At 40.2% G+C, this 22,832-nt stretch overlaps 2 protein-coding genes across 2 annotated transcripts; one reads left to right on the forward strand and one right to left on the reverse strand.

The window, feature by feature from the left end:
* Positions 1-3,080: 3,080 nt before the first annotated feature.
* Positions 3,081-9,549, forward strand: hsd20b2 (hydroxysteroid (20-beta) dehydrogenase 2). Its single transcript, XM_008298995.1, has 11 exons — positions 3,081-3,313; positions 4,025-4,071; positions 4,251-4,326; positions 4,449-4,559; positions 6,374-6,441; positions 6,535-6,579; positions 6,667-6,701; positions 6,784-6,865; positions 6,978-7,043; positions 9,047-9,196; positions 9,278-9,549. Exons 1-11 carry the CDS (start codon positions 3,163-3,165, stop codon positions 9,419-9,421), a joined length of 975 nt encoding a protein of 324 aa, XP_008297217.1. The 5' UTR covers positions 3,081-3,162; the 3' UTR covers positions 9,422-9,549.
* Positions 9,550-9,678: 129 nt separating this feature from the next.
* On the reverse strand, positions 9,679-21,896 carry slc12a9 (solute carrier family 12 member 9). Its single transcript, XM_008298996.1, has 14 exons — positions 21,693-21,896; positions 19,510-19,733; positions 19,258-19,392; positions 19,014-19,151; positions 18,617-18,919; positions 18,379-18,486; positions 17,097-17,208; positions 16,839-16,996; positions 16,681-16,763; positions 16,471-16,595; positions 14,660-14,852; positions 14,407-14,581; positions 12,888-13,034; positions 9,679-12,785 (listed from the first exon to the last, which is right to left on the reverse strand). Exons 2-14 carry the CDS (start codon positions 19,712-19,714, stop codon positions 11,944-11,946), a joined length of 2,724 nt encoding a protein of 907 aa, XP_008297218.1. The 5' UTR covers positions 19,715-19,733; positions 21,693-21,896; the 3' UTR covers positions 9,679-11,943.
* Positions 21,897-22,832: the final 936 nt, after the last annotated feature.

A 22,832-nucleotide genomic window follows, 5' to 3' on the forward strand; every position in this document is an offset into this window, starting at 1 on the left:
AGACTCCAGCCCCCCATGACCCTAGTGAGGATTAAGCGGTGTACAGATAATGGATGGATGGAGTTCAATGAAAGCATTTATAAAGTGCCTGGAACATTTGTTTAGGGACATTTTTCATAAGGTAGTGATATTGGCACTAACATAAAAACTAAATCAAAGCACATAGTTGTTCAACCTCAAGGAGAGGCACAGGGTGGACATATTGAACGTCTAAGGAAGTTACCAAATATGGTCACTTGCCCCATAAAGGGCTAAACACTGACTGGGCAGGCTGCTTTTTATTTTATTTTGTTTTTAATTTCTCCAGTAAGCAGCTGTATTTGTTAGATTTCTTCAGAAAACTGAAGGAAATTAAGCAATTTGGGGGGGAAAAAGATGAATAAGTCAAACATCCCAAAACAACTGTTGCCTCCAAGCAACAGCATGAACCATCATAGGTTAACCATTGGACGGTTGTAAGTGTGGATAGTATTCTAAAGAATCTGACTTCCCTTTTCCTCATTCTTTAAAGGGCTGTATGAGCTTCCAGAGTATTTATGACTATTTTCATTTCCTCAAGGAGAGGCACAGGGTGGACATATTGAACGTTCAAGGAAGTTACCAGATATGGTCACTTGCTCCATAAAGGGTTAAAGAGTTTCTTCTTCATTTGCTAATGGCAACTTACAGTCTCAGCAGTTGAAATAATTTTCAGTCAGTACAAAGATGATTTGTGAGGCTGCTCCTGGTGACAGCTTTCATTACCTTTATTTAGTTTTGTCTATTTTGGCAAAGAAATTATACTACATATACGACTACAGGGAGGTGGAGAGAGTCTGTAGCCATAACCACCAGTTATTAGTTTGTTTGTTTGTTTGTTTGTTTGTTTTTTAAATATCATGTTTGTCATAAATACTTGTATAGCATTACACCACAAGTTTAAAATGTTGTGCCATCGAGTACAGTCATATTTTGATATGATTTGACCATACTAGATGGCACAATATATCACTACAGAGTTTTGTTGTGATACAGGGCTCACTAATAAAAAAGATATATATACATTTTTACCACTTAAATCCAGCTTGACATGCATGGCAATCATGAATAATCTAACCTGTATGTACACATTAAGATCCTATTAGTTTGTCAGAAATAAAGACTGTTAGACCACAAACACCCTTATTACAACTATAATTGCACCATTCATGTTTATTCGTGGTGAAGCCTACACCAGATGGTCAGACCAGATACATGGGAAAAGTTACCATCTTATTCCCACAATGCAGCGTTCAAGGTCTGAAAAAGAACATTTTAGAGAAGATTAGATAACATAAGATAAACTTTGTTGATCCCACAGTGTGGAAAGTTCACCGTTACAACAGCTCCCAAAAGAAAAAGTGTAAAGTCAGTGCAAGAATAATTTAGAAACACACAGTGCAAAATTTGCAAGAGAAAACATTATATATAGAAGATCATTTTTTAAGAAGACTATATACACAGGGAAGAGGTAGTGACAGTTATTGCACATGAGTGGAATGTGTGTGTAGGAGGAAAAAGTTTATTATGCAGCATTCTGGTAGATGAATCGTAGCAACTGGACTTGCTTGAGTTCCTTGAAGACATTCCACCTCTCATCCAAGAAGCTTCATCAGTTCTGACTGACTAATTGGAAGTTCCAGATACTTATATTCATAAGGATCCATTAACACCTGAGATTTGGTTTCAAATGGGGTTGCAACAAACCCCCCAATTGAAACCGAAACTCAGGTGTTAATGGCTCCTTATGGATATAAGTATCTGGAACTTCCAACTAGTCAGTCAGAACTGATGAAGCTTTTTGGATGAGAGGTGGAATGTCTTCAATGAACTCAAGCAAGTCCAGTTGCTACGATTCATCTACTAGAACAACCATCACCTGGATGACTGAGAATCTTCACAGACATAATGCAGCATTGTAACGTCTGACTGGTGTTGGAATAAAAAAGTAAAGTCCATAGAGGTTTAACTGCAGATGTAGGACAGAGTCTGTGAATACAGCTCTAATTAAGTTTCCACTAAACTGCAATAACTGGATGGTTTGTCAGAGAAAACTTTATCTTTTCGAAGATAAGCAGCTTTTTTTTAACCATCACTTGGCTCACGTGACTTTACATGTCTGCATACCGTTTGTGGGCTATCACAAACATTATCGCTCAGACATTTTATCAAGAGCATTTCTCAAGTTTATCAATGTACAGACGTTATTTTACATGAATGGGAAGGAAGGACTGTTTCTGCTGACATGTAAACCTGACAGATTGTAGCCGCAGCAGAGACTTATCAGCTGTCACAAAAACTGTGTCACGCTCACATGTGCGTTATTCCTTTTATCTCCAGTGCTTTTGTTTTGGGCTTTTGTGATTAGACGCGCGCGCTGTCCGCACAATGACGACTAAATGTGTTCTTGTGTTACATCCCAACTTGTGTTGAAGGGGCACTTTGCCACTTTTACACATCGAGTCAGTTTTCCTAGAAAGTCAGCTCATGTCCGTGGTTTCTCAAACGTTTTTTCTGTCATGAGAAGAAGTCCTCCCCTTCCAACCCCACAATCACTGACTATGCTCATGACTATAGGTCATCAGCAAACTCTTGTTTGTTCAGTTTCCCTTCATAAATATTGATGCCACTTCTCATGCTCCATGTGTTTCCTCTGGTCATCCAACCCCAAGAACATGTCTCTGTCAGAGGCGTGTATCAGTAATTGCATTTTCAAAGTTTGCATTCAATTACAATTTGATGATTTAAGCAACATCTTATTGTGAAACAACCAACAAGTCTGATCATTCACAAGTATTTCAACACTCTCATCGATGTGTTTAGACTTCCAAACAAAATCAGAAAACAGGACATGAGATTTTATCATCCTTGGTGGTTTAAAAACATCAAACTGACCCATCAGTTCAATCTGCAGATAGTTTTTCAGCTTTAGTGACATTGTCTGGGTCCAGGGGTGTTCATTATCAGCTCAGCTCACCCACATGACAGCAGCACACACTGAGGGGTGGAGCGATGTGGGAGGTACATATAACACATGAAAATGCTTTCATTTCCTCTGCTATAAAATTAGGATTAACTACCTTTTAAACATCTGTGTGGTGTGCTCCAAAGAAATTCTGTCCTGTTTAGGAGCTCTGCTGCAGGATGTCACTCACTGACATGCTGGCCATTGTTGGTGGATTTACTCTGGTTTTCTACCTGCTGAAACTCGCCTGGGGGTGTTGGTGTGGATTCAGAGAGTTTGTTTTATCAGAGCACTGGAAAGTGGATTTAAGGACATATGGACGATGGGCAGGTAAAGTTAGGCCAAATATACTTTATGCTTTCTTACAGGTTACATTTATTCAAAACAAAACGTTAACTGTGTCACGTGTAATGTGAGGAGTGTTGGTTTGGTTGCTGACACACTGTGAAATTATTGCTAATGTACACTAATGTTCGCTCATTAAATGGGTGTGTGTGTGTGTGTGTGTGTGTGTGTCAAACCATTTGCAAATGAGAACATGCAGTCCTGCCTCGATTTTATGGGGTTAAATATTTGCATATTACTTCCATCAGTAGCTGCACTCCCCGGCCCTCCTCTCATCAATAATGGGCCTGATAGGGTGTTTAACTTCCTTTTTGATCGGATTTTATTAGCAACACATATTTCAGTCCACTTGTCTTCTCCACTTTGCATCCATTAACTTTACAAATATGACACCTGAGCAGTTAACTTTTGGACCTGAACTCAGCCTGTCGTCCCAACCGCGTGCTTGAATGGGAGAGGATTAGCATTAATATCAGTTTGACATTTATGATTGTATGAGAGGTTTCTGCAAAATGGAAGGTTTGGAACCTGTGAATGAGCAGAATCCTCATAATATGCTTGTCTTTTGCAGAAGTTAAACTAAAAATTTAAACAGCAGATTTATAACAATGACAAGACCAGCTCATTCATACAAGCTAATGGAAAGTTATACCTAGAGCCACTATCTAACATCTCTACACTTTCTCCTTTGTGCAGTTGTCACTGGTGCCACGTCTGGAATTGGTAAAGCTTATGCCTGTGAGGTGAGCGTCCTGCTTCCTTCTACAAAAAGGTCTTTTAGCTGTTTTTTTTTTAGGTCCTAATTCAAACTAAGAACAAAATTTCTTTGCATTAAGTTGTTTGATGCAGTCACTCATTTGCACTATTGTAGAGTCTTGTTGTAAGTTACGACAAAACCTGTCCGTCTGCATTCTATTTCCAGCTGGCACAAAGAGGTCTCGATGTTATTTTGGTAAGCAGATCTGAAGATAAGCTTCGGACGGTTGCCAAAGAGATAGGTGAGTCAATTGAAAATAATGCTGCCGTTCTAATGTTTGCTCTCGCTACGGTAAACATGTTTGTCTTGTCAGCGTGCATCTAATTAGCATAAACGATCTGAAATATTTGTTGTCTCATTCAGAGAATGAGTACGGACGAAAGACTCGCACCATCCAGGTGGACTTCACAGAAGGCCACAGGATCTACCCCGTCATAGCCAAGGAACTAGAAGGCCTGGAGATTGGAATTCTGGGTAATTGGAAGTCTTATAGAGCAGAGGAAGTTATTCAGATGATCTATGAAATAAGAAAGTTTGGACCAAATCTGCACGGTAAAGAAAAGCAACTGGACACTTGACCAATCAACAATGTGTAGATTAGACAGAAAAGTGAGGAAACACTTTGAAACAACAAGCATGGCTGTCAAAATGTAAAAAAAATCAGCCTACCAGCACCTCTAAAGTTCACTAATGCACACATTATGTCACATTCGGTCTGCACAAAAATGAGGATGAAACACCAAAACTGGCAACCAGCGGAGACTCTGGAACAGACTTCTCTGTTGAGCCAAGTGCTGTAACTCTCAGCAAGACAATAACATACATATTTCCCACGTCAAACTCTAGTCTGATCTATCAGCAGCGCCACAGTTTGACCCTAAAGAGATCATGTCCTTACTAATTGACTGCTTGTGAGGTTATTTCAGTTCCCTCACACTGATTTTATCTTTAGTGTGTCGTGAAGTGAGTCAGTGGCGAGGCCTTAAGTCAGCCAGAGTTTATCTGCCACAACTGGCTATTTCTTAAAACATTTGCCTGAAATGAGATAAAAGGGAAAGAGAACAGAAGCTGTAAGACATCGAGGAACTGCCCTGGGAAACGTGACATCAATGAAAATACCTTTCGAATAAAATGCCACGCTAATTAGGTGTGCTAGTACAAACTGTATCCTCATCAGAGGTGAGTGAACACCCAACCACACCTAGCATTAGGGACACAATGCTGGAACTCTAAATTATATAACAATGAAAACAATGAGACTTATACTGACTACATTCCTGAACACGCTAATAACAGTGATATCAATGGCAGTCTTTACTTGACCTAAAAACAACAGACGGCTGAAACTATTTTGCCGCGAGGTAGCATCATTTTCAAACCCACATGAACACATTACAAACCTCTGCACCAGCTAACAGGCGTCCGTCTCTTTCAAGATTTTATACACTCAATTAAATTTACGGCACTATATCAGGGTTTCAAAAACACAACGCCTGAAGGTGCTCACACCCCGAAACTGTACAAAAAATACAAATTAATCATCCCATTAAAAAAAAAGGAATACATATAATACATTAAAAAATGTTGGAATACGGTGATGTTCAAGACAAACAGCAGATTCTAAAAACAGTGATATTGTACAGTCAAACACTGCAAAATAATAAATTACTGTTTATAAAAATACAGATTGGTGATGTGGATGCTATGTCCAGTTTTTGTTTGTTTGTTTTTTACAGTCTACATGTAAATACTTTTTAAAAAATGTATAATTTAACAAAACAAATAAACTCTTAATATACATTTCTCTCTTTCAAATAATAGCAAATATCCATAAAATAGTGATAATTTAGCTTATTACATTTTTTAAATTGCAAAAATATTATTCTACTTTTATTATTATTATACATTATTATTAAATTATTAACATTTACGGAACACTGTGGAGAAAAAAAAAGAATTAACATTTATAATAATACACATTTTTGATGCACACCTTACAGGTAAAACTGATCAGCAAACTAAACTGACAAACTTTAATTTTTACTGTGCAGCAAATAATAAAATATCACCGTGAGAATAAAAAGGTAATAATTAAAAAAACAAAAACGTCATTGTGCAGGAAACCTGCTACTTTTTTATCCTGTGAATTCCTCCTGAACCTTTCCAGACCAAAATGCAGACGCTCTGCTGACAATTAAAGGCCAAATAGTGTAAGAAGAAGAGAATAGTGTCATGAATTAAAGGCTGATACCAGAGTAAACGTTCTTGTTTGTCTCTTTATAACCCAGTTAACAACGTGGGAATGATCTATACTGAAAACTTTGCCTGTTTTATGGAACCACCAGATGCTGAGGAGGTGAGTTTTAAAGGCCTATTTCTGAAAACAAAAGCATTTTCAGGTCATATTTGTCCTAACATGGAGTTTCCATTCTGTTTGTATTCTGAGCAGAAAACCAATCAGCTTATTAACTGCAATGTGCTGTCCGTCCCTCAGGTAAGAGATCTGTGTGAGTATTTAGTGCTCGACTGTTTCGAATGTTCAGACACCCGCATTGATCTTATATTTTCTGTTCTATATCAGATGACCAGACTGGTTCTTCCAGAAATGATTAAAAGGTACTGAGACGCATTCAATGGTTCATCGTGGTTGTGACATAAGAGTACGGCATGAATTTCTGAGTGTTTGTCTCGTCCCCAGAGGAACAGGGCTGATCATCAATATCTCATCAGCAGTGGGCGTCCGTCCACAGCCTCTGTTGGCTCTTTATTCAGCCACCAAGGTACGCTCTCATTCTGTTGGTTTTCATACACATCCTGACCAGATCACATTTATTAGCAAACAGCGCTTAACTGCTGATCTACTTCATTTGTGATTTGTCTCCTTTATTTCAGATTTTCGTAACATATTTCTCTCAGAGTCTGCATGCTGAGTACAAGTCAAAGGGAATTTCAGTGCAGGTAAAGTATGCGACACAGACCAAGTTCTGACACGTTACACGTACTCAAGCTGTAGCTCATTTATCGGAAATAGTCAAATGATTCCCAAGAACTCGGCTTGTTTTGTTGTTTAAATATATGTTGAAGTGGATACGTGTTGTTGTCACCACTCCCTCTTACACTGTGCAGAGGCTCATTCACTATTAAAGGCGTACAACGCATTTAGAGAAACCCAAGACTGCAAAAATATCATTTCAACCTATTTCCAAAACAAACTATCTGTCTAGTTCTAATTTACAAATAGACAGAAATAAGAAACAGTACAGAGTAATTCAAATAGGGATAAATAGTAATGAAAGTGTAGGTTTGATTGGATATGAGAAATACTAGAAAACCCACTACGAACGCAGAGGTGAGGGTAAACAAAGGCGATCATGACAATCTGACAGCGCTGGAGGATGCATTCAGATCCTTAACTAAAGTAAAATTAATAATACAACACTGTGAAAATACTCTGTTACAAGTAAAAGTACTGAATTCAAAATCTTACACAAGTAAAAGTGTAAATAATCTATAATAGACAAAAACACGCTCATAAAATTAGTCATTGTGCAGTAAAATGGTCCCTGTTTTAAATTATATATAGAATTAGATATATTATTAATCAAGCAACATTTTATATAACATTGCTTGATTAATGTTAGTGTTGCATTAATGTATATGTTGCATTTTACTTTTTTACAGTGGGGCTACCTTTTATTATTTTACATACTGTTGGATAGTTTAACCTACAGCAACAGTTTATTTATCTTTAGATGTGGAGAATGTTCTCTGCACATTAAGGAACATTCAGTTTAAACATTCAAAATCACCAAATTGGGGATTAATGTATGGAAAATTGCAATTTGAAGACTAACTAAAGCTGTAAGGTGTTTAAAATATAATATGTGCCTCTGAGATGCAGTGGAGCTCAAGACAGATTATAGATTATTTACATGAAAAGGTTTACAGATTTATTTTGACCAAACTCTTACGTATAATTGTTCATTTTTAGGCACAAACAGACACATGATTTCTAAAGAAAATCACATATAATGATAGATGTCATGAGGCTAAGATGAACCCTAATCAGTCCAACTATCATTCTATTTTTATTCACTTACTTACATATACATTTGTTTTCACTTGAAGTTTTTATTACTGTTCTAAATTAGGAACTTCTTCAAGCTACATTTGAGGATCTTTTGTTTTTTTTCAGTGGTTGAACAAACATGCAGCTCATAAAACTGACCTTTTGTTTTCCCCCTGATTCAGACTTTTTTTCCTATTTTTTATTTTTTTAATTTGCTGCACATTAACCTGCATCAAACACACTTTACGTCGGACGTTGCTCCACTTGACTTGATTATTTTTCAGCCTCGGAGGGGTTTCTGTTTGATGCATGTTACATTATGTACAGTCATCCTCAAATGTATTCATACCTTCCCGTTAAAGGAAAAACAGCTGTTACTGACATAAGTTGAAATTGACAAAAGTAATAATAAATAGAAGTTGTAGGAAAATCATGACATTGCTTTTGAATTGTGGTTCAACAGAAATACATATATATATTTTTTTTTTTAAAAACAACAACAACAACCAAACAAGCATGATGGGACCTGTAACCTAACATTTTGTTGAACAACCCTTTGAGCCAATCACTGCAATTAAGTGTTTTCTGTAACTCTTTATCAGACTTCTGCACCTGTTGACAGGTATTTGAATTCTGGTCCACTGCTCATCAGCAAAGTGCTCTAATTTAACAACTTAGTTTTTTAAATTATTCTTTTCAACCACAATCCAAAAGCAATGTCTTATTTCACTAAATTGTAATTTAGCAAATTTTTATTTATTATTACTTTTTTCAGTTTCTACCTATTTGAGTGACTATTGCGCCTTTTCTTTAATGGGAGGGGATGAATACATTTGAGGACGACTGTGAAGGGGACCTTCCACCTGTCTAACCTCCGTTGATGTTCCTCCAGTGTGTGGCCCCCTTCTTTGTGTCCACCAACATGACCAACAACATGGAGGTCAACTGTTTGGTGAAGAGCGCTTCAGACTTTGCCCGTGAAGCGCTGAACACCGTGGGTCACTCCAGCTACACCAGCGGCTGCCTGTCTCACGCCCTGCAGGTCAGAGGAACGACAATCCATCATCACTTCCAAATCATGAGCTGCAGTAACTGAACGCTTCTCTTTCTTACCTTCCCACAGAGCGCGGCGTTCTTGGTGCTCATGCCGGACTGGTTTCGTATGTCGACATTTCTCATCAGAAAACTGAAAAAAATTCCCAAACTGGGGAAACATGATGGTAGACTATGTAAGGACAACAAGAGGCTCAATGACAAGGAGGAGTAGTCGTGTGCCTGCATCTGTACAGACGTTATGTGAATTTGTTTTTGAAGATGACTGACATAAATGTGAATCTTCACTGTACTGTATTATCATAAACTGCTATAAAATACATATAAGTACTGTTAAGTTCACGCCTTAAGCTTTCATTTATTCGACATGTTCAATAGGCTTCTTGACTGAGTGGTCATATAGAACCCCGGTTTCTCTTGTGACTGCCTCAGTTATTATTAATCCAGATAATGGCAGACGTACAGACACAGTCAGTTTGTGTTGCCTTTATGCAGCTTTTAAATAATTCGTTACAATTCCAAACATAACAACACACAGTGCATGTGGCGTACATTATATTTACTTTTCTATGAACATCTGCATTAAAGTACTTTAAAGCAGTGACTCCCAACCACAGGCACGACTGCCCCAGGGGGTAATTCTGTAAAAAGATTAGCTCAACTCATGGGTAACAGCAGGAATTACAAGTTAATTAAAGAATTAGTGGACGTGAACAGCCTGGAGTACAATAGTTAACAGTTAGCCAAAGGTAATGGATAAACAGCAGAGACAGAAAAAATATGCAGAACTGATTCAAATCGAGGACAAAATGGTTGAAATAGCTACCTACAATTGTGGCTAACAGTTGACATTGTTGGCTAATAGTATACCAAGAAGCTGAGGTTTTTTTTGCTATAGGATATGACGAACAGATTGTATTTTTTTGATAACTGTATGGATTAACAAATTAAATTGTTAGCTAACTATAATGGTCCAAAAAGTTGAAATAACTAGCTAAAACTGACAAATAATTAGTTAATAGTACGGCCAGTACATAAAATTGTTAGTTATATGTGTGAATTAACAATTTCAACTGTTTATTTATACTGTTCACACACAATTTCCAATTGTTCGTCCATAACTTTAGCTGTTTCAGCTCGTTGTCAACCTTGAGCTAACAGTTTCAACTGTTTGGCCAAAGTGGATAAATTATTCAAACAGCTACCTAAAAGTTTGTTTGTTTTTTTTTTTTAGCAAAAAGTATAGATAAACAATCCTTTTTTTAAAGCTAACAATAAGGATAAATACTTGACACTCTAAGGTAAACATAATGGATAAATAAAAGGAAATAGCAGGAATAAATGGTTGGAAATCATTAGCTGGTAGCATGGCAGGCTGTTTAAATTGTTAAGCTAACAGTGTGGATGAAACTCTTGAAGGTTGAAATGAAGATGTGAAAAATATACAGCTTAAGTTAATGAATAAATAGTTCAAACCAGGCTTACCTAAACACTAATAGTTCAATTTCATGAAAAACAAAACTTTATCTACTTAACTGGTAACAAAGATCCAATTTTTAACAAGTTTTAATGAACACATTTGAACATTCGAGGTACTGATGAAGGGTTTCTTGAGTTTCTTGCAGGGTTATATCAGATAGAAAAGGTCGGGAAGCACTGCTTTAAAGTTCCCTCTTTAAGCATTAACCCAAACATGTGCAAGATCCCTTTTCAGCAGCAGAAAACTAAAGTACAGTGACATGTCAATACATAGCTTGCAACTATGGTGAGTTATTGTGAAGAAATGTGACACTAAAACTTGCTCTGGTGTCAGTCTTGGCCTGCTTTGAATCATCATTCTGGTTCTGACTGAGACCGGATTATAATGGTCATTATAATTTTTAGTACATCCAAAGTAACCATGAATATAATAATAACCCTTTTAAATATATTTCAACAGTCTGCACTGTGAAGGACAAAAATCCAAAGTATTTAACACAAATAGTAACAAATGCTGTTCATCATTCTGAGGTCAGATGTACAAAACACTTCCCTTTGTAAAGAGCAAAAAGACACTTTCAATAGTCAAGAGAAAACGTGTTTGGATAAGTGCATTGAAAAGGAAAATTTGAATTCAATTCAGGTCAAGAACAAAAACTCTTTGGATCACTTGGTCCGGCAACCAGCCTAAATGTGAAAATAAAATAAAAAAGCAGGCAGCAAAAAATACAAACGAGCTATTCTGCATGAACACAACTCCCTTTAGAACATGGAGCAGTAAAAATTGCTTTTGTACTGTGGTCATTTCTAGCACAAATACCACAAATTCCACATGATTTCAAGCCTCAAATTATATGTAGACATTTAAATATTCGATGCCATTAATGTCTAATATTGTTAAAAAAAAAACTGTGGTTTAGTTCTGACGAGTTTTTGACACATTTTCATATCTGTGTGTTTCCATGAAAGGCAGAGCTAAAGCTAAATCAAACAGGAGGTTACATCAACATAAATCATGACCACAAACATTGGTATTTGCTTTACTCAATCCCAACGTCAGTTCAAGTATTTAAAAATAGGAAGATATCCTATTTGAATGCAAAAGCTTCAAGTGGCACTCGACTGTGGTCCTTCTCTAGGCTTCAGTAAAGTAACAGGCTGCAGTAGTAAATACTGTACCGAGGCATTCACTCTTCATGAAACTACGTGTTCCTTTTGTTTCTACTTAGATTTAAGTAAATTCAAGACTACACATGCTCAGAGGTCAGTGTAAGTGACTGGGGTGACACCATGAATCAGCAGCGTTGGTCCTAAACCGCTGGTCACTGCTTCCAGCTGAGCCAAGTACTGCTGCGACTGGCTGTGATGAGCAGGAGGACGAGGTAAATACAGGAAGCGCACAGCAGCCTGCGAGCTGTGCTCCATCAACATGCAGTTCACTGCGGTCAAAAAGTGCTCGGACAGAGCTTGTGTGGTCTCTGCAGAGTTGTCCCCGCCCGGCTGGGAGTGGTGCTGCACCACAGAGTCCCACGGTACAATCTTTATGGACGCACGGATCCTCAGATTCCTCAGCAGCTCTCGAAATGTCTCCTCATTCACCACCCAGCCCTGGTCGTTGGACTGCGTCTCCACGTTCAGGAAGATTCTCATTCTTGCATGTCGCCATTTGCTGGACATGTTGAGCACACAGGCCATCTGCAGCAGGAAGAGGCTGCACACGTCCTGGTAGTCACGGCTGCCGGGCTGCAGCAGGTTCAGAGGCCACACGTCTATAGTCCGCTCCGAGCCGTCCACCTTGCTCTCTTTGTCTTCGCCCTCTAACTGGAAGAAATATCTGCCAAGGCACACGTTCTTGTTCATCTTAATGGCGTCAGAAACAATGCCAACGTACTCCTCTGGCGAGAGCCAGCGTGGACTCTCCACATGTCGCACAGGAGGGAAGTGGGCCTGCAATGAAGGCAGGTCAACCCCAAAGTTATAGTCACCCTCGCTGCCTCGTCCCACTGAGGCGTCACAGAAGGCAGTGTCTTGTAGGAAGAAGTCCTCAGGAGTGCAGCTGTCGTAGAAGCCCAAAATCAGTGTGTTGGGCTTCATGCCACCTTGTAGAGAGACACAGAAAATGTACAAGATTCTCCAAGTACAGATAAAGTCATGTCATAACCTGCACTGAATGTGAGTACAGCGTAGTGAAGGGAGCTTACCCAGCCCTGTGATGCGCAGCAGATGCTGAGTTCCCTGTCTGACTGAGGGGGAGAGCGTCAGGTCTACAAAGGCCTTCACCCCCAGTTTATCAACTAGGCTCAGCCAGAAGTTGTACTGCTGCTGGACTGGGTCTGATGGCAGGGAGTCTGCAACACAGAAGGCAGAAATTAATTTACTGCATAGATAGAAACAAATAAAATAGATATTCATAAATGCAATGTCACTGATAAACAGAACCGCAAGTAAATAGTGGTGAAAGAAATACTTAAGTCCTTTATTAACGTAAATACTGCCATTCAAAAATATTAAGTTACAAGTGAAAGATCTGAAGAAGCTTGACTCAATTTGAACCTTTGGGCAATTCAGGTTTTAATTTGATCCTATTTTATTTCCACCTGTTCTTGTTTTTAGTTCATTTGTTTGTTTTTTGTTTTTGTTTTTTTTTTTACTTAGATGCATTCGAGTATCTAAAAACTGCACTCAGGAACAGTAAGTGAAACAGTAACGGTACATGTAATTACTTTTTAGGAAATCCCCCAGTTTCACACTTTACATGCATTGCAATGTATCCTACGGCCACCAGGGGGCAGATTGACAAACATTAATGAAAGAATATATGCACAAGTTGCTTTGTAGTCCTTAAGGTGCATCACTAAAAAAAATATATATATAGTATTTTTTTATTTTTACTTACAGTCTGAAAAGGACGTGTGCCTTTCAGTCAAATAAACACTAAGACAGGACGGCTGGTTGACATATGTGAGGCTACACCGGTACACAGAAAACCTCTGATTAATAATGCAGAAGCGCCGGCAGAAGGAAAGTGAAAGCACACAGGGGAACTCCTCATGATGGTACCGTCACCTCAGGTAGGTCAGCCAGAGCTGTTATATAACCTCAGTCATGTGCAACCTGCTTCATTATTTTGTAATTCATGCGATATTCTTTATGAATGTTATAATAATGAACTTGTTTCATTATTTTGTAATTCATGCGATATTCTTTATGAATGTTATAATAATGAACTTGTTTCATTATTTTGTAATTCATGCGATATTCTTTATGAATGTTATAATAATGAACTTGTTTCATTATTTTGTAATTCATGTGTCAGACCCGAATGATACAAGAGATCACGTAACACATGACTTTAGTCATAAGCTTCCAGGCATGTGACAGAGACAAAAGGTGAGTTTAATCTGCCCACTAAACCTACAGTATATACTAGTAAAAGAATATTATCAGTTATACCAAACAGTAAATGTTCCCCTGATCCCCACTTTCTCGTCCAAATCTGATCTCAAATTTGCACAAATCAAAAAGGAACCACAGCATGACACTGATTTCATGTTGTCTGCAGTAGAAGAAGGCAGGAACTCAAGCTTGCTATTTTGAATAAAACAGAAGAAGGGTTCAGCGATGGGTGAAACCACAAAGGAAAATGATTCAGAGATAAGACTAATTTAATACTGTTGGCTGCAGATGGCCACAACAGACCACCCACTGAGCATTCATTACCCAGATCTCCCAGCTGCACGTGACCCAACACGAACAGTCCTCCCTTCTTCAGCTGGTTGACAAACAGGATGAGCTGACAGGAGGAGCGAGGGTTGGCCACCATTAGCAGCACCTGCGGCCTCCAGAACTTCACATGGTCTTTCCTCACGTCCAGCATCAACAGATACTTGCGCACCTAAACCACAGGGAAAAAACAGCGTTGTCGACAAATTCTTGGATGCTGTCAACGTGTGTGTCTGCCGTGTCCAGATACCTGATGGAAAATGAGAGCCTGGCTAATGTAGCCCCAGCTGCTGGTGGGCGATCTGTAGTGCAGGAAAAGCAGCAGCAGTAGCAGGAGGACGATGCTGCCTGAGGAGTACACGGGGTTAATGACGAACATCATGACCAGGCAGCTTAGGATCCCCAGCAGGCAGGTGTGCCAGGAGAAGAGCTGGAAGGTCGGTCTGTCAAACACACAGAGACGAAGAAATGAGGCCGCCGGACACATGAAAAACAGAAGCGCAGAGAGGCTATAAATGCTATTTTCACTGCCTCATATATGTGATAGTAATATACCCAAGCATCTCTAGAGGATGTTGTGTACTGTGATGTGCACCACGTTTGTACTCATCATAAAAAGACAGGCTCCAGCTACATCCATAGATAAAAGATGGAAGTAGCCTCAAGATCGGAATTGCTTTAAATAACCAGCAGGGGGCGACTTCTCCAGTAGTAAAAGAAGGTCTGTTAAAAATGACCCTCCCACTCACTTGATTTGTTACCTCAGTTAACATGTGTTTGTTTTTTTGTGTGCGTGTTTTTTTGTCTGTTAACAGTCTAGCACTTTACAGGAGAGGAGTTTGAACCTGAAACTTCATATATGACCTCAGTATGGTCGCTTCTTGGAATGATTTTATTTTGGGGTCAATACATGCATTGGTGACCGCTACAGAGGTCAAGGGTCACATTTCCCTAAAGCTGGGTGCGTCTACACTGTAATCGACAAGCTACTACCGCTTGAGTGGACGCAGTGCAGTCAGTCGGATCCACAGCTTGTTTGTTGCATCCTGTTTCAAAACACCAAGATCACAATAGTGTTTTTAATTCTTATTGTCTTGGAGACCTAGAACATCCCATTGTCAGGCAGTATTTCAACTGTGACATTTACAGGCCCGCAGCTAAAAACATTTTTCATTTCTGATTAAGCTGCTGATCATTCTCTGAACACAATCTGGTCTATACAATGTCAGAAATCTGAAGAAAAAACTTCAAATATCTTGTTTTGTCAAAGCAACAGTCAAATAATCAAATAAGCGACTTAGAATTTCGCAAAATGTAGTAAAACAACATATTTTCAGATTTGAGCAGCAGAAACTATCAAACATTTTGCACTTTTGCTTGAACACTGTTCATCAATAACAGGTCAGTAAAAACCACACATATTTCTTACTTTTCCTTTTAGAGGATAACTCAGTTTGTTTGAAGTGGGGCTGTATGAGGTATTTATCGACAGTCGGTGTATTAAGTCCGGTCGATGGTGGCCTGTGTGGCCCAGGTTTGGAGAAGCAGACAGCTGTACAGAAGCTAAGTGACAAACTGAACTGCTGTTGACAGGATGAGCAGCAAAATGCATTTACCCACCTAAAAAAAAGGCACAGCTAAAAATAAAAATTAAGAATTTAGGCGTATGCTATATTTAGAGTATTTTCACAGCTTTACCTTGCTGTCAGACAACCTTTTCTGACAGGGATGGGATTCAGTTACATCACCCGCTTCAAAGCCACCAGACTCCATTGACGAAAACACAAATTTTATATCACAGAAAACAGAAGTTGCTGGTGTACAGCTGTGTGACTCTGGTGCTGTAAAATGTTAGTTCACATCCAAACTACTGTGTTAAAAAGTCATCCGATAACACAAACTGACCAATCAAAGCAGAAGAAGACCAGTGTGCTTTGAGGTAAAATTACTATCAGCAGTCTGATGGCTCTAATAGTTAACACGCTGACTGTTAAGAACATCATACAAGCCTGCTTCAAATAAACCAAACTATGCATTCAGTAGTGTTTGCTCATTTATTACCTGAAATTTGGTGCTGACGCCCACTCAAGAGCCAAACAGGCCAAGTCAACGGCAGCGTAGGCAAGCAAGTAGAACACAGTCACCAGACCTGCTACAGCATTGAGCTGCCCTGCAAACACCACACACTGAAACACAAACACGCCACAAACCCCAGATTAGGAAACCAGTTCTAATTCTAAAAATACACAACCGCACACCACAGGAACACACCTGTGCCAGGCCCCAGGTGTACAGCACTGCCACCCACGGGTTCCCTGAGCTCGATGTGACGGCAGCGGGGGCTAACGGCAAACCTGTGAGAAAAACGAAAGTCTCAGTTGCTTATCCTCAATACACAAATAATGCACAGTAAAAATCTCAAACCCTACCAAAGAGTTGGTCCAGAGCAAGAGCATGGAGGATGCGGGAAGCTCCGATCATGGCGCACATGGCAGCCGACAGGGAGGCGCAGTATATCCCGACAGTGACGAACGGAGGCCAAATGTTGATTCGCTGTAAGAATCCGTAATCCTGAATCAACAGTGTCCTGCAGAAAAAGAAACAAATGGCTGTTTTAACTCAAGCTGCTTATTTGGATATTGATCTTTCTTTAAATATCATTATCAGAAATACAAATAAAATCAGACCTGTCACAGGTGGCGCTGGCCAAAAGGAAGAGGAGGACGTAGACTATGAAGGTGTACAAGACGGCTACGATGGTGCCTTTAGGGATGGAAACACTCGGGGTCTTCAGGTCTCCTTCAGACGTGTGGACATGATAAAACAAACATCAGGGTGCTTAGATGTACAGTACGTACATGTCTGTATGCGCTATTAAGATATGTGATATGACAGCATCTTTTGTCTTCTGACTCCTCTGGTAGACACACTATTAAAAAGTACAAATGCTATAAAGGAAAAAAATACCCATTGCAAGTCAAAGTCTTGCTTTTGAAATCTTACCAAAATAAAGAGATGCAAGCATCATCAGCAAAATGTACATAATGTACTAAATTAGAAGTACATGCTCTGCTGTGAATGTTTTGTATATGAAATCTAACCCTGCAATACGTACGAACTAAAGCTCTCAGATAATGTAGTGGAGTAAATGTAGTTTAGTTTGCTGTCTGTAGCAGTCTATCCTCTGAATGTATGAAACATTTTGCAGCACATGTGGACCATGTCTGTCTCCATCACTGGGTTTGTCTGAATGAAGCAGACAGAAACATTCATGTCAAAGTGGCCTATGTCTGACAGAACCGTCACTTCAACAGATTGATGAAGCCAGTAATGTTACTCCCACGTCTGGAAAGGGCTTTAGAAACGTTCCAGTAAAGATTTATGGCTGGTGACAGTTATTCTAGTCATCGCTGTATTTTTTTATGAAAGGGTTAGAGGGGCATCTCTAAGAGGAAGATGTGGTTTCTGTTTATTTATAAAGCTGTAAATGCAGCTTCTTATCATATATTATTTCCTCATTAAATTGGCCTCACAATCATCATTTGACTGCTGCTCTAAGTCTTGTGTGCAAACAGCAAAGTGGGAAAAACTACTTTTAGTGTTTGTTTTTCCAGACAGAATACTTTACAACACATATAAAACTTAACACACTTTGGATTTAAAGCCCTGATTATAAACTACCCAGTTATGAGATGCAACTGTTTCAAACTGTTGTCAATGGCTCCTATAAGGAACTTTATTTAACTGCATTTTCATTGTTTTTAACTGTGTTCTACATCGTTTAAAATGAGGGTATGATCTCAATAATATCTCAGGATGTACATAAAGATTGAATAAATGAATGAATGAATGAATGAAAAAGGGCAAGACCTTCGAAGTAAAAATGCTTAAATAGACTACCACTGGCAAAAAAAATACCCTTCGCTGCAGTGTCTTTATTTGTGTAATATTATGACAACAAGCTTTAACCTGACATGTTGGCTCCGGCCATGATCCCAGTGCAGCTGGTGAACATGACGGCAAACACGGTGGCGAAAGACATGACGGAGTTGGTGCTGTAGTCCAAAGAGTAGGCAGCTGGAGAGAGAAAAGAGGAACAACAGCGAGACCTTTAATAGATGCTCCTAATATATACATGTCACGCTTTACTCACGCATACACTTTCATATCCTGGTCGACATCCCCCTCGTGCCCCATCGGTACTCACAGTACAGGTTGTTCCTCAGCGTGGTGGCGTTGAAACCAGTGTAGCTGGCGTTGTAGCGGAGGGTCACGTTGCCAGATCCCTTGCGGGTGATGACAAAGTCGAGAGGTTTGACTGCCACAGAGCTGATGAAGACGGACAGCAGCGACACGGTGACCACCAGCAGGATGACGAAGGCGGTGCGGGAGTAGATGTGGGCGCCGACCAGACACACGAGCAGACACAGCAGGAGGACGACTGAGGAGTAGAGCACTGTGTACCAGTAACCCTGAGGAAGCACCCGCACCCCCTCGGACACAGAGGACTCTGAAACAGAGGACGAAGGGCATGTGTTATAAATCAAGTGGATTATTTAGCTGTAAAAACAGGTGATAGAAGCAAAACATGAGCAAAAACCTACCAGGATCTGCACCAAATACATCAAGTATGGCCTCCACGAGACCCAGAACATACTCTCCACATGCAAACACTTTGGCCAGGAAGAACATCAAACCGATGCTTCCTCCAAACTCAGGCCCCAAAGACCTGCTGATCATGTCTGGGCAGTTTTCATTAAGGCTGATGGTTCAACTGAAACTGTGGGAAAAGATCAAGCAAACACTTGAAGAAGAAACGTTACAAATCAGTTTGACGTGGAAGGATACAGTAGGCTCCACCGCCCTGGATCGCACCGTTGGTGGAAATGGCGCAGATGGACAGTATTGTAAGCGATATGATGGTGTAAGCTACAACCACCATTAAGAGACCCTGCAGCAGCCCAGCGTGACCGACCACAAACCCTGCAGAAGGAGATCACACTACTGTTAGTCACTGCAGCACAATGACTCAGTTGTACTCCACATGAGGCTCACAGCCCAGGGCGGCTCCTATTCCTCTGATCCATTTGCATCGCTCACCTGTTCTCAGGAACAAAACAATGCTGAACATGGACAGGACGGTCGGCACCATCACCCCAAAAAAGGTGTTGAGTTTTCGGGGGCCTGGGCTCGGTGTCTCGGAGTTGGACTCGGGGGTGGGGTCTGACGGTGCACCGCATGCTACCGCGGTCACAGCCAGACCACACACCCCCGACGTGATCAGAGGGGTCCGCTCGTTGGACATGGCTGGTGAGAAGGTTAGCCTGTGAAACGAAATGAATAAGAGCAGGTTTAACGGAGATACTACAATATTTAATCTGCTGCAGAGAAGCAAGGTTTGAATTTGGGCATCTTCTATCTTTAATTCAATGTCTCAAACTAAATTCTCCTTTTCCCCAACAGACATTGTGATTTAAAAGAAAGCCTGCAAGGTGAAATGTGTGGCATGCCTTACGTGCAATCTGTTTGTGTGAAACCTTCCCTGCTCTTTTAATGATACACAGAGACAGTCTGTTCCCTCATCCCTTCGTTATCATCCTCCCCAGCACTTCCTAAGAATGAAGATTGTCATGTGCGCAGCAGCACATGTCCTGCCGCCTTCAAGACTCAGAAAAACAGTGGCTCTTTAGAAGCTGAGAACATTCAAATCAAAGGGCAACGTGGAGATGAAAGATTTTTCCCTATCAGGCACTTTTTTTTTTTACTGCCCCACTTCTTTTAAAATACTTTTTTTGTTTCTTTTACTACAAAAGACAGCAGTAGATCAAACACTGAACCTGTAAGTCAAGTTTTTAACTTCCCCTCCTTCATGAAGGCTCCTGCTCACACTTGAGGTTGGTATTTGCAGTCAGCTGATTCACAGCTGCTTGTCTGTTTTTACATGTGAACCAAAAGAGCGACATCTCAGCCGAGCAGCGTGCCTCCCTGCTCTCAGGTGGCCTCGGCTGTTCTCTTACTCTCGGCGTTCACCTTCGCAATTCTTCCTCAAGGAGACGGTTTTTAATCGCTGAATCTCTCTCCTGTAGGTCAGCGGCTGTGAGGGAGTCACATGATGGGAAAGTGGGACAAAAGGTCTCCACAACAAAGCATGAACGAACATGTAGGAGACACGGATTCACTTTGGGGATCACACCCAGTAACTGTTCCACTTAAGATTATGACTCTGTTCAAACAGACAGCACTGAAACAGTTTGTCGATTAATCATTTAGTTAACTGACATCTGTGTGGAGTAAAAAGGTGAAGGATCCAGCAGGCCGGATGCGAGGATTTGCTGCTTTTCTTTGTCTCATAGGAGAGCAGGGCTGGAACTAGCATCAACTATTTTCTCGGATAATAAATTTGTTGTTCGTTCTATAAAATATAAGAAAATGTTGAAACATGTTAAAGTCTCTCAAAGGACAAGATAATGTCCTCAAATGTCTTGTTTTGTCCTAAAGATGTTTGGTTTACTGTCATAGAGGAGGAAAGAAACCAGAAATATTTCCTGTTCAAAAAGCTGGAAGAAGAAGAAAATGTTACTGTTTTGCTTTAAAATTTATTTGTTTACTATCAATCGATTTATTACAAGCAATTTGAGTTTGAGAAAATTAACAATGGGCATTTTAATTAACCTTTTGATTAAGAATCCAGTAAACTAATCAACAGATTAGCTATTTAACAGCCTTACACAAGATGTTTAGTGAGATAAAAGCATTTCTATCTGCAGCCGGTTCACACTTTTAAAAGCATGAGAGCTGTGGGCTGTTTTACAGAGTTGCACAATGATTAAGTCTTGAGAAATAACATGTGGGACAAACTCTCCACCCCATAGTGATGAGAAGACTTGCAAACAGGGAAGTTCAATGAGAATAAATGTCCTGTCAAACCTCTAGTTCCTGTGCTGCTGATGCCTAAAGTGGCAGCACCGGTCATCATCTGCAGGATGCTGATAGTGACGCACGCAATCAGGCCCCTTAAGGGTCCCCGAACCCTACTTTGGAAACCCGCCTGTTACCAAAATAAATCACCGTTTCCGTCACGTTTACGTTGCAGGAGGGTGGAGTAACCGCTGCACCAAACTTTGCGTCTTTTTGGGGTCGATGTGAGCAAAAAAAAAAACTGAACACACGTGCGGCTGTATTATTGCGTAAATGTCTGTTTACATGGTGACAGGAAGTTGTAATAAAACAAAGATGCAAAGTGCTTCTGCAGGATGTTTCCACCGAGACGCACCCAGTCTTACCTCGCCGAGCCTCCTTTCCCACCTCCTTTCACTTCCTGCTTTAAAACTCGTGTTTCTGCGGGTCCGGCTGTGTGGGTGCGTGTCTCCCCAGGAGGCGTCCCGGGCCGGATGAGCGGCGGACGGTCAGACGTGAGCGCGGCGGGCCGCTGGACGACGGGGCCGAGCTGCCAGTCGGACAGTCGGATGCTGTGAGAGATGTGCCGCTACCAATGACAACACCAGAGCCATGGCACGCCTCGTTCACCCTGTTATTTGTTCAAAAGTGTCACGGGAGAGCAGAGGCAGGCCATGTGACTGCGAGAAGGGGAGGGCGAAAACATTACAAAGATGAGCAAAGGTAGTGCCTGTCAAAAAAAAAAAAAAAAAACACAAGCCCGCCCCCAATGTGCAGAGCGACCAAACGTGACCTCAATAGAGATCTACACAAACATGTGGGCACCAGTATGATGATAACACATTCTACACACTGAGATAAACTCCTGAATGTATGCACATATGGTTAGGGGCGGATGTAAAGTTGAACTATATCCATGAAGTGCAGTAACACTCCTCCCCACCAGGGGTCACTATGTGGCAGAGATGACGTCTATGCAGACTGAGTGGATCACTATGTGGCAGGGCTACAAGTCAAGTAAGGTTTTCATTAAAATAATGGAAAAGGAAGAAGGACAATTAAAATAGCTTTAAAAAATCCAGTGTATGCCATATAAACATACAGCTAATCCCCAAATGATTCATTACAATGCCACATTTTGATTGATGGTGAATTTCTGACAAAAACAAACAAAAATAAAATGTTAAATCTGCCCATTTTTCCTTTTTTTCCCCTTAACATTTTACTCCAAATGTCATGTGTTCATGCCTTTTTAAAGTATTGCACATTTTTTTGAGTTAATGCAAGCCTCTATACCACAAATCAAAAATCTGGCAGGGGTATTAATAATGTTGGGCTTAACTGTACATCATTCTGCTCCAGGAACGCAAACCAATACTAAAAAAGGAAACAAGAGGATTACTATGGGGATTGCATGAGAAGCTGTTTAGGCCAAAATTAAAGACTTCACTTGCACATACTTGCATACTCATATGTGCATGGCAGTGTATTTGCATATAGCAGTACATATGTATGTGCATGTGTGT

This window comes from Stegastes partitus, unplaced genomic scaffold, assembly GCF_000690725.1.
Source record: "Stegastes partitus isolate 25-593 unplaced genomic scaffold, Stegastes_partitus-1.0.2 Scaffold1370, whole genome shotgun sequence".
Lineage (NCBI taxonomy): Eukaryota > Metazoa > Chordata > Actinopteri > Pomacentridae > Stegastes > Stegastes partitus.